This window comes from Lepisosteus oculatus, chromosome 23 (assembly GCF_040954835.1).
Source record: "Lepisosteus oculatus isolate fLepOcu1 chromosome 23, fLepOcu1.hap2, whole genome shotgun sequence".
Classification (NCBI taxonomy): domain Eukaryota; kingdom Metazoa; phylum Chordata; class Actinopteri; order Semionotiformes; family Lepisosteidae; genus Lepisosteus; species Lepisosteus oculatus.
The window spans coordinates 4,638,324-4,650,937 of record NC_090718.1 but is presented as its reverse complement, the minus strand read 5'-3'; the positions used below and the strand labels follow the sequence as shown (position 1 = coordinate 4,650,937).

The following is a 12,614-nucleotide window of genomic DNA, read 5'->3' as shown; positions in this document are numbered from 1 at the left end:
GAGGTGTATTCTAACACAGGTGCTCCTTTTAGGTCACGGTGCGCCGTTAACTGTGCCGTTACCAGACAGGAAGCAGCTTGCGGTAGCTTTCGTTGTTTTTCCTTTTTGTCTTTTCTCAGCTGTCTTCTTTCCTAAAGGTTTTGAGCGAGGATGGATCACATACTGTACGATAGGGGTACCTTGTCAGTAATGATGACCAGAGCAGAGACTGGTTGACTAACCTCTCTCACACGTGTGTGTGACCAGGGCTCAATTCGTGTTTTTGGGAGGTCGGCAAACTTTTTTGTGATTTTAGTACTGTGTGTGCAGAGGTTTCTGGTGTTTGTACAAGCACCTGTGAGTGCGTGCTGGGCTGATTTCCACAGAGACAGTGTTTGCACCTGATGGGCCTTAAAAGGCTTAGGGGAAGCGCAGGAGCCAATCAGAGGCCTTCCTGACGGGACTTCTTCTCGAGCTGTGAGGTCAAGATGGAGCACATGTCCCTTGAGTGGACAGCCTTGAGCCTTGCAGTGGTGGAAGCGCTGCTCAGGTCAAGAGACCGGTCACTACTGGCAGGTCCACGGGATACACAGAAGTTGGGGTGGCTGGCTTCCGAAGAGGAGGAGAGCTTGTTCTCAGATGTAAACACGCCCCTGGCGATCGACACGTTGACGTCTCAGGAAACCGACGTGCCGCAGAGACTTCCGACAGCGCGACAGCTCCCCTGACTGACAGCTCTCGACTCAGGCGAGGGCAGCCCGATCCTCTTGGCCGGCTCGAGAGAAAGAAGGCGTCCCGTGGCAGAGACAGGTAAAGGCACTCCACATTTCCTATGAGTTGACTCTCTGCTCCTATGGAGTCATGCACCTCACTTCCTACAGACACTTTCCCAGGTCTTTGTTTTACAGTTGAAAGGCTGGAGTCTGTTCTCTCTGTGTGAAGTTGGGAAGTCTGGCGTGTTTAAAACGGCCAGTTTTGTTGAAGATGTAGATCAACTGAGGACATCTTGTTTGTCAAGTGTTTGAAATTCACCACCAATTCTTCGTTGTTATTATTAATAATGATATTATTAGGGCAGCACGTTCTGGGGTTGAACATTCTTAAGTTAAAAACAAAACCTTGCCAGTTTTGTTCAGTTTATTCTGAAAGATGAAGAGGCACTTTCACGTTTATTTCAGGAGCAGAAACAGTTATTTTGTCAACTTCTATGGAATTAAGTTGCGCTCTTAGAACAATACGCCACTAAGCAGGTGAATTGGGAGACCTCTTAATGTAATAGGTTTAACAAGAAGAAAAAATGTCAAAAGAAAAACCCTGAATCAAGCCCTAAATTGAAGAGCCTGGTTTTGAGAGGGAAGTACTGTGAGTGCGAAAAAGTGACTGATGATTCACAGACAGGACCCAGTTAATCAGAATTTCACCGTGTCTGGGGTTTGGATCTCTGTCTTATCGCGTCACGTTTATTGTGGACTTGATGCACCATCGAAATGTTCGGGTTTCGAAAGGTTTCGCCCGGTTTCCTTGCTGGCAATGACAAAACTGACGAGCTGAAGGTCCGGGCTGTGCCGTGTCGAGGCGAGGGACGCGCACTGAAATGGAGGACGGCGACGAAAATGGCCGCCGCCGTCACTCTCGCGCTCTCTCCGGGTGTCGTGCCCGCTGCCCTGCTGCGGGGTGTCCGGTCCCAACGGGACACGAATGGACACCCCCAGACTCGCCGCAAGGAACCGGCGTCCCTAACGACGGCAGGGGAGTAGGTCGTGTTCGGACCGGCTGATCAGACTGTGCAGAGGAGGTTTTTAAAAGTCCGCTGGGATCGATGCGAACTGCGACCCTACAGAGAGAAACAGTGACACCTCAGTGCAACTGGCTGGTCTGATACAGTCCCGCTGTTCAGGATCTTCACACGGGAAAGAAATGACTGAAAAACACCGTAGCAGACCAGCAGAATATTCGCTAACAACTGTATGAGTTAGATACTGCGTCCAAGATCTTTTGAGGACAGTATTTTCACAAACGCTGCAAAACAGAAATAAAAAGTAAAATGGTATTGTAAATTGCTACCAATTACATTGCCAGAAGGAAACGAGATACATTTACAGATATTGTAGGCACTCTGAGCTGAAATTAGATTATTTCCGGTTATTCGTTTAAAAATAAACTGCATCTCTAAGAACTAAGAACTAAATTCACTGAGCGAGCGAGAACTTGCTTATCTTAGTGGGAGGCAGCCAAGCCAGTTAAATGCAGACAAATATTACCTGCAGCTTTATCAATAAAAATGACATCGACAAAACCATCGCTAAGAAATCAGTTCGGTGTGGCAAACTAGTTTTATCTTGACAGATGGGTTTTAGAATCGGATACGTCTGCAGCTCCCTGAAAATATAAAACTATATTCGTGCGCCACTCTGTTCTGCCACAGGTTTAATTGGCAGTAAATGGAGGGTTATTATAGCCGGTACTATTGTGTAGATACATTGAAGGCATCCAATCAATCGATTTTCTAACTACTGCCTAATTCAGGGTGGCAGGGGAGGTGGAGCTTATCCCAGCAAGCAACAAAACCACAAGGCAGGGTACGCTCTGGACGGGACACCAGGCCATCACAGGACACACACAGACACAAACACACCAGGACCGATTTTCCCAGAAACTGAATAACCCACCATTTTGGGCATTTTGTCCTGATTTGTGCAGGAACATTCCTACACATTTTTCTGTACGTTTGCAACTATACATATAAACATCTACTCAGAATGCATGCAAAGAGCACCTTTCTTCATGGGAAGCTGTGCATCTGTTACATAAACACACACCTACGTACTGTACATTTGAAAGGAGAAGATTTCCTGCATTGCGGTTCCTGCAGGTACTACTTAAAGATTTTGGATGTTACTGATCAGTGCAGTGTTCAGTGGTGCTGTTCTCTCAAATAAGAAAACATACAAAAACATATCCATCCATTTTCGAACCACTTTACCCAGTACAGGGTCGCGGAGGAGCCAGAGTATATCCCAATATGCAATGAGCACAAGGCAGGATACACCCTGGGTGGGATGCCAGTCCATCATAGGGCATACACAGACACAAACACACACACTCACGCCAGGGCCAATTTCCCCAGAAGCCAATTAACCCACAGGCATGTCTCTGGACAGTTGGAGCAAACCGGAGCACCTGGAGAAAACCCATGTAAACATGGGGAGACCATGCAAACTCCACACAGACAGCACCCCAGGAAATAAACCCAGAGCCCCAGGGCTGTGAGGCAACAATAATACCCCTGTGTCACCGTAGTGCCTAAGCTAAACCTTATTTTGACTTAAAAAAATTCTCAATACACTTGAAACAGGATTTCAAGGTCTTACACGGAGATAGATTTCAGAGAAATGAACCTGATCACTGCTAGGTAATGTGAAATAGGTAAACTGACTTTGAATTGGAAGTATTTTAATTACAAGTTATTTTTTGTTTGATGCCTTTGTCCAAAGCACTATACTGTACATTTGCACCCAGGTCTACAGCCAGGTGTTTTACTGAAGCAGTTTAGGTGAAGCCCCTTACTCAGGCATCTAAGAGCTGTGTCACACCTGGGATTTGAACCCGCAACCTTCCAGTTACAAGTTACACATCCAGAACTCAAGCCACTGCTCCGCAGCAGTGAAGACCACAGGAGATTATAGGCAGCAGAGCCCGACTGTGACGTTTATGAGCTTAAACCTCTTAGTACTGAAGTAGAGAAGTAAGTAAAGAAGTGATAAGAAACTGTCCGGCAATCTCTGCAGTTCCAGGAGCTCTGATGAAAACGACAGACAGAAGTGGTTGGTTATTTGCCTCCAGAGCTTGTACAGCAGTTCACCTCTGTCACAGCGCTGACGTGTCCTTTGAATCGAAATTCCAGCTCTGAAGGAGACCGAGGCACAGGAGAAGGACAGACCGAACAATGGACGGCAGAAATCTCTTCATCGCGGCTGCCATCGCTCTGGTGCTGCTCACTGGTGAGAGTCCTTGTCTTGACCCTGGCCTGCCGTTCTCCTGTGTTTCACTGTTCATGTCAGGCAGCCGAAACATGTAGAGTGGTTTTTGCCTAATCTTTGAAAATCGAGCACAATAGTCTAGTAGCCCTCTTCAGAAGCACTATCTCGTTTAAACACAATATTATCCCGTTTAAATGCAATAATTATCTTGTATAAAAGCAATTTTATCTGGTTTAAACAAAATAAATATTTTTTTTCTCTGTGGTGCTCATAGGCTTCCTGTTACTATACAGGAGGAATATTATTATATTATAATCTAAATTAGTGTGTCTTGGGGCTGAAAAAACTCTTGCAGAAATGGACCAATTTAAATACAATTAATGCTGTATTTCTGCATATTTTCAATAAAAATGCGTACTGTTTTGTAAGGCCTTTAAGCTTTAATTTAGAAATTCACAATGCTAGCGCTGTTTTGTCGGAGGGACAATTTTTAATGTACAGACTTGGGAACAGCGACTGTCAGTCGGGTCAGATTATTGCTCTTTGTGCAATTCCTTGAAGTTTGGAATTGCTGTTTTGTTTTTCAGAGTTAAGAAAGAAAAAGGGGAAAACGGGACCCTGACATTCAGATTGCTAATTCTAATTCTAGCAATTGATTACTTACGGTTACTGCTGCCCGGGTTCGATCACTAATTCTTTCTTTTCTTTCGTAGGATTGGTGAGCAGTCAAGGTGCGTATATCTTTTCCCCAATTCATGTATGTAAAATTACTAATCCTCAGGCACAAGACCAATGGTGAAATTCACTAAGAACTCAGAATTTTCTTTAATAATAAGCATTAAGAACTCACAGTTTTCATCATTAATAATAATAATTTAGAAACTGAGAATTTTCAAGGTGATTCAGAGGGTTTTGTTCACCGTGGCCTGAACATCACACATCACAAGTTAAACAGAAGAAAAAAATAGAGAGCCCTTAAAGATTGTTAAATGAAGATTTCGAGAGAATTCCTCTACCTGCTTCATTACTTTTTGGGCGCTGTACGCGGTCACCAGTCGAGAGAGAGTCTTCACTACCCCTGGGGAGGGGGGACAAGTTGTTTTACAGCAGCAGTGTTGCTGTACAGACGGACAGAAGGAAAAAAAAAGACAGGAAAAACAACATACAGACATGTTTGCATAGAAGGTCAAGTGTTAAGTAAGGATGTGACTACAGGTATGAATGAGAACGTGAATCTGTTAGTTTTGGAGCTGGAGAGTCGGTATCTGTGTTCTGATGGGACTGGAAATTATTAAACAGGGGGGTGTGAGGGATCATCGCAGATGGATGTTGCTTTACGCAAAACACATGAATGATAGATAGAGGAGAGGGCTGGGAGATCAGCCCCAGTGACCCTCCTGACATGTTTCCACAAGGCTGCCCAGTTTATTCTTGCCTCTCGGGTTCAGGTGACCAAACCAGCCGATCAGGGTAATAAAAGGTGGAACAGATTCAAGGTAGAACAAAATCAACAATGAATCATCCTTAAAAAAAAAAAGTTTTTTTTTTTGGAAGATTGGGTCAGTAATCGGCTTTCGAAATTGAGCTCGGAGTCCACAAGAGCACTTGTGTCCTTCTACCAGCCCTGCTGATGGTGGGGGTGGGAGTTGGGAAGTGTGAAGAAGGTAAAGCAGATGGAGACACTTCGGTCACAGCCTGCTGAATGGACGCTGCTCAGGACGTTAGCTCGTTACCAGTAATTAGCTGATAGGGTGCCTACTGCGCAACCACAGTGGAAGGAGACCGTAAGAACCTTGTTCTTTTACTTGGGAGAGCGCTCATCTGTGACTCCCAGAAGCCCTTGCTTTAGAAATACTTGTTTTCGCCAGTGCTTGAGAAGTTATTGGATGGCAACAGTGGTGATCATCACCGCCCCGCAGGCCCGGGCTTCCGGGTTCAGTGCCTGGGGGTTCTGTCTGGTACCCTGCCCTGTGCCTGTTGCTTGATGGGATAGATTCTGCCTCCTCTGTGGCCCTGCATCAAACGGTTAAATATTTGGAGGGATGAAAGGTTATTGCTCTCGTTAATCCTGGCAGCTTGGCGATTGTAGGATAGATCTACAGTACTCAGTCGAGGCGCAAGATCATCGCGCTGCAGTTCCTCAAACATGCATTGAAGGCGAAAAGTTAAAACTCTCTGTAAAAATGTCAGTTTTTACATCTGTTATTCTATAACTATTTTACAATACAGTTAATGCAGCCAGAGAGCTGCTGTAAATTGTGGAGGAGAGCTAAATTTGGACACCTGACTCTTGACCCTGTTGTTTTTATAATGTTAGAAATATTGTTGTTGGGTTTTTTTTTTCAAATAACGAGATTCCATTGACTAAATGAGTCACCAACAGTTTCGCAGATTGAGTGCCCTCCGGATTTATTTACACCTCCCCGATGAAACAAGAACAAAAAACAACTTCAGATCCTGTGGCAGACTGAGCTGCAGGCCGAACGACGCGTCTCCCCTGAGACGTCAGTAATGATCTTCTGTAATCATTCTCGCGCTGCGCAGAGCAGTGTTAGAAACAATTACCTGAAATTCAGATTGTAATACTATGTTTTATAATACATTTCAAACAATAGATTTAGATTTGCCACATACAACACATTTGATGCAGCCTCCCAGTTAAAAAAAATAGCACAATTATCACCATGGGGTGGGCGTCCTTCATAGCACCCTCACTTTAAGATCATTCGACGTCCGTTTTCCCTTCCCTTTCACCGAGGGAAGAGTTCTCCAGGCGTTGGAATGTTCCCCCCGCGCACAGGGAGCGGGATTTGGGATAAGGCCGTCGTTGGAGAGTGACGATGCGTTGTTACAGTCACCCTCCTGCTCAGTACGAGAGGGGGCCGCGGGTCCAGACAGCGGGCATTTGGGTTTGTCTGCGGAGGCAGTTTTGCGAAGCTGCCATCAGTGGGATCATGAGTGAACGCCTCTGTCTGTGGGATTATGACTGAACGCATCTGTCTGTGCGAATATGACTGAAGTTCTCTGTCTGTAGGACTATGACTGAAATTCTCTATCCGTGGGATTTTGTCTGAACACCTCTATCTGTGTCTTATAACTGAACACCTGTATCTCTGGGATTATGACTGAATGCCTCTGTCTGTGGGTTTATAACTGAACACCTCTATCTGTGTCTTATAACCGAACACCTCTAGCTGTGGGGTTATGACTGAACACCTCTCTTGTGGGGTTGTGACTGGTCTCCTCCGACTCGAAAGGTGAATTCTGCTTCCCAAAGGGAGGGCAGTCGAGGGCAGAGGGCTGGGAAAGGTGTGACGAAGGCAGGGTTAAAGAGGGACACAAGGAGACGTCAGCACAGGGACCGATGTGTTGAGAGGTCTGGGCTACAGCTAACCCCTCTGATTCTGACAGCTACCAAGGAGACGATCACAGTCAAAGATGAGGAAGACAAAATTGTCTTCACCTGTGAAGGAGGGAAATGGATTGATGCTTCTGACAATGAACGTCTGGAACTGGAGTACCAGAATAAAAAGACTGGTTATTACACATGCGATTCTGAAAATAACGCAACACTTTACGTGAAATTCCGGAGTGAGTACAACTTTCTTTGCTCCTCTTTGTCATGCTAGTGATGTGCATACAGGTCAATGTACAGTATTCGTTCATCTGTGACCTCTTCCCTTGGTCCGATACCTTACCGTGGGCTGAACTCTGACCTCTGTGTGTGTCTGCTTGATGTGAATACAGCAATGGCACACTATAGTCAAAGGGGAACTGCCCTCCCAATTTCTCAGACCGGTTTTTAAATCTGGCTAACGTAATAAATTCATTGACGTTGCCGAAACCCTGGATAAATTCTGAAGTAAGCACAAAATGGTGAACTCAGATTTGCAATGTGAGGCGGCCCTTCCTGCTCACTAGTCACTGTCCTGACTAGTGTGGCGTGATGGACGAGTGAAGAAGTACTAGTTGTGCAGCAGACATTTCACCACAGAAATGTTCCAACAGTTCTATTGGATTAAAAGTGATGTTTTCACAATCCTGCTTTTTTACAGTGCTACAGGGCCAGTTCACCTCTCCGTTTTTTTTGGTGCTGTTTATACCTGGAAATTCCATCTACTTTGTGATGGTTTACAAGCTCCTGTGCACATTTTACTTTTAGTGCGGTTTGAAATGCACTCATCGATGCTGATGCTTTCTAACCCCGGAATATAAAAATAGCAGTGCAGCTCCCCTTTCAGTGCTGTGCGTTTGGTGTAGCTGTGTGTTGGTGTGTTGTTCATATGTGACTTGTCCCCACGGTTCAGCTGTATTACTGTTAATATGGCAATGGCGCTCTGTGGTTCAGCATTTGCTGTAGGTGTGTGTGCTTCCTGTGTTCTTGTGTAGCCTGAACTGTAATGTATTTGCTACCACATTTACCGTATTCAGTACCCCCTATCTTCTGTCTCCGCTCCTTGTGTATTTTCATTGTGCGTGTCTTGTGTAATTTTTTATTGTTGTTGTCATTCTGTAAAGCTCTTTGAGAAGCCACCTTTAAAGGCGCTATATAAAGTAAACCTGAATATTTCTACTACTGCGATAATCACCTCTGCTTGCTCCGAAGCTGCAGCAGCTGCAGTGTGTGAATCGGTGCTCATGGGTGCTGTGTCTGCCTGTCCCTAGCCTGTGACAACTGTATCCAAGCGGATGCCAGCACTATAGCAGGGATTGTGGTCGGTGATTTGGTGGCCACACTGCTGATCGGGGTGGCTGTGTACTGTGTCTCCTCTCAGCCCAAAGGAAGGAGCTACAGCAACAACAAAGGTAACATATTCTTTCTGTTTCATTAGGAATTATTCCCTTTTGCATTGCTTGGACACAGAAATTTCAGCCAGAGGCAATATGGTAGCTATCTTTCTTGCGGCGAAAACCAGATAGATTCACACTAGAATGGACTGACCAACAGGCTAAATGATTAGCAGTTTTTTTTTTTACTGACTCACCAATACAAAGAGCGACCGAGAAACTGGCACAGACAGACTTAGTGACTCAGGGCGGAGTGGATCTGTGGCTGAGGATCTGCGCCTGTGGCTGGAAGGTTGCCGGTTTGTATCCCCCGGCTGCAGAGGAATCCTACTCAGTTGGGCCCCTGAGCAAGGCCCTTCACCCCAACTGCTCAAGGGGTGCTGTACAATGGCTGACCCTGCGCTTTGACCCCAAGCTTCTCTCTCCCTGTCTGTGTGTCTCATGGAGAGCAAGCTGGGGTCTGCGAAAAGACAAATTGGTAATGTAAGAAATTGTATAGGGCCAATAAAGTGATCTTATGGACATGTGACTGATTTTCAGACTGACAGGTCACTGGATAGGATCTCTGAGCTGGTACAGCGCTGCGCTAAGTATAGGAAAGTACAGGTCAGTTCCCTGCCCCCCTTAACTCCCAATCCTGCCTGCCGGTGAGCCTTGGTCTTGTTCTTCACTCTGCAGCAGCTGATAATGTTGGTTCTTTTATCTGTCCAAACAATGGGATCTAAATGCATGAAGAATGCACTTACCAGGTAAGCAGTGGTCTTTGGACAGGAGACTGAATTGAAGTGCAGATTCTGCAGCTGAGCGGGTTTGCAGCAGGCAGACGAAAGAGAACGAGAAGCAGGCGGTCCAGAGCACGGATTATAGTGGAATGGCAGGGGTCGGAGCACAAGGGAGACTCCGAAGGCGGATCAAGTAACGAGCGGGATTCCAATCACAGATGTTAGCTGAAAGCCAGGCGAAGCAGGCAGAGTCAGTACATGGAGAAGGCAGACCAGACACAATGGTTATCCAGAGGTGAGCTCAAGGCCAAGGGAGGACATCTGAGCAAGCCTGAAACAAGGACACGCTGCGACATGAGGCACGAAACTCGCGGACTGAGCAGGGAGCACTGTCATCCCTGGTCTTAGATATGTGCTGGTGAACAATGTAAGTGATGGTTAGGTGCGCGCAGGTGGAATTGCTCTTCCACTGATCTAGTGGTCATGGTAATTGACTCATTAACAGACTGAGTGGAGGCTTATCTAATAGCAGCTGTGCTTTGGGTGCGCTAACCAGCGTTGCCGAGTCAGCAGGTATGGCCACCCATAAATACAATACAGCCATTTCAATGGGGACTTCAGAATCCAAGCCGTCTAGTATGAGTGTGAACCTGGACACTGTAACAGCTCTTTCCTTCTCCCCCACCAGCCTCTGACAGGGTGAACCTTCTCCAGGGTGACGGGCTCTACCAGGTAATTCCATTCATTTTGCAAGCTTTTTGGCACGGCTATGTGTTTATACTTCTCTGGCTCTCTGGTGTGCTTTCCTGCTTGTATCTTAGACATGTCCCATTACAAAAATCTGTCCTCCATTATCAAATACTATTTTAGGCCGGTTGCATGTTTGGCCTGTTAAATCTAAGTGACTGTTGCACAAAGCAAAGCTCCATGAGCACCTATGTGCTCCAACCCGCAAATAACATTTGCCCAGTCAAAATACTGTGGTCCTACTGGAAGGAAATGGGGAAGTATTTGAGGAATATTATTGCTTGTTCTGGAATAATTTCAGCTAAATACAGACAAAATACTGGCCATTTCTCTCATTTTAAAAGTCACTAATTGGAGTATTCAATTTGAAGTGAAACGCCCCATTTTGGCTTCAACTTTCTTAACTTTATTATCCAAGCACTTGCTAGGATAGGCTCTGCCTGCCCCCCGGACCCTGCGCTGGATAAGGCAGTTAAGGACTTCTTGGCACCAAAATGGTGCACCTGAGTTTGTCGCGTCACAAGTCTCAGGCTGGTGAACTCTGCCCTCTTCTCCTCCTCTCAGCCTCTGACGGGGAACCAGGACTCGAACTACAGCCAGCTGGAACGGAGGCCTCGCAGGAAGTAGGGGCCCGCCGGGCTGGTTCTCGCACGGACACGGGAGAGCACCCAGCGGTGTTCGCGGCATTTCGTCACCTTTTTTTTTTCTCCCACCAACAACAAACCACACACGCATCTTAGCATTCAGAATTTCGGATGACCCCTTCCACCGCCGTCCTGACAGCGTGGTCGCCTTCAGGACGCAGCCCAACCCCCCCGATTTTCCCCACCTCCAAGTCCTCGGAGCCGTGGGCTCGGAGTGGACGTGCCATCAGTGCCAGCGCAGTCGTGCAAGCGTGCAAACACCAATGTACAATGTCGGCCTTCGTGAGGATGCCCATTCTGAACTGGGCAGCTTTCTGCTTGTATATATTCACATATATTGCCTTTATACACGGTATATACTGTAGATCCTGTCACTCCAAAGTAACTAGACAGCATGAGATTTTTTTCTATTATCAAGAAAAGGGGTGTTTAGAATAGAGCGCGGAACAGATGTAATGATTTCGGGTATTTTACTTTGTTTTTGAATTTCAAAAGGGAACAAACTGCATGTAACATTCTGAGGAGGCGGGGGGAGTCATAATATTAATTAACAACCATCTGTTGCCAGAGATAAAGAGGTAGTTTCTTCAGAGTCACTCCCAGTCAGGTGACGGAGGTCAGTTTCTATGATTTTATTGCCATACCGGTTTCCTTCTCACAGTGTGATGGAGCCTTTGCATGGAAAAGAAGCACTTCTGTTGATCTGTGTCTTTTGTTTATAATGACACGTAAAAGAAGAGAAAGTGGATCTGTTGTTTGAGCTAGAGTTGAACCTTTTTGTCTTAAATAAAATGTAATATGTGTCTTTAGATCTGTTCGTGCTGTCAGAGAAATTGACTTGCCTACGACATTCGAAAATCGACTCGTGGATTAATCTTGGTCTTTAAAACTATTTTGAGATTCTGAAGTTAATTAGATAACACATATATTAGATATAGATGCTCTGGTATCATCTACAGTATATGATCATCTGCAAACTTGACAAGTTTGTTAACTACACCGGAATCATTGCTATCAATTAGGAAGAGCAGTGATCCGCATTAAGGCTCCAGAGGGATTCCACTCATTATATCTCCCAAATAGAGCAGTTTGTTTTCTTTACCGTTGTACTGACTGCTAACATCAAAATATGTAATGAAGATTACTACAGATGCTACAGTACCTCCTTCAGTCAGAAAGCTAAAATATGATAATCGCTCATCATAATTTATACTGTAATTATCATTACATGCATTCATCTTGCAATCAGTATAGGAAGAGGCTGTTCTTTGTCTGCACACACTTGAAAGCCTTAGTTCGAGTATTCAATCACTGCTGTGTGTTAATCGTAGTGAGCTGGGGGTTAGTGACCATATCTGCATAACGTATGGAACATTTTGTTAGATATTCTTGGTCCGATCTCGTTTTGGTCTTTACTAAGTGTGAAAATTGCAGTTTGTTTCCCTGTAACTTCCGTTTCAGTTCAGCAACTAATCCATTGAGCCAGATACACAGAGATAGGGGGTGTCTCTTCTCATTTCAGGGCTCGACAATGCCAACAACTTCCTGTGTGCCTGGCAGAGCTGCAACAGACTCTCTTTTACCATCTGTCTGTTTAACCAGAAAATGTCTGCATATCAAAATAAAATAATAGATATACTGTAGGTCCTGCCCTGGTTAAACACTTGTCTAATGACACTTGATATCGACAAGTACTGTATAGGATGTTGAATGCCATTAGCAAACACATTAACTACAGATATCAAATGGGAAAC

The 12,614-nt window shown here is 45.3% G+C and overlaps 1 protein-coding gene across 2 annotated transcripts; it reads left to right on the top strand.

Moving 5' to 3' along the window:
* The first annotated feature begins 683 nt into the window (after positions 1 to 683).
* On the top strand, positions 684 to 11,669 carry LOC107075658 (T-cell surface glycoprotein CD3 delta chain). Of its 2 annotated transcripts, none has more exons than XM_015337610.2 (7): positions 684 to 789; positions 3,884 to 3,980; positions 4,673 to 4,690; positions 7,371 to 7,550; positions 8,625 to 8,765; positions 10,158 to 10,201; positions 10,781 to 11,669. In XM_015337610.2, the coding sequence occupies exons 2-7, from the start codon at positions 3,926 to 3,928 to the stop codon at positions 10,841 to 10,843; spliced, it is 501 nt and encodes a 166-aa protein (XP_015193096.1). In that variant the 5' UTR covers positions 684 to 789; positions 3,884 to 3,925; the 3' UTR covers positions 10,844 to 11,669. The 2 variants fall into 2 exon arrangements, with proteins under 2 accessions (XP_015193096.1, XP_015193097.1); XM_015337611.2 differs by having other exon boundaries at positions 695 to 795.
* Positions 11,670 to 12,614: the final 945 nt, after the last annotated feature.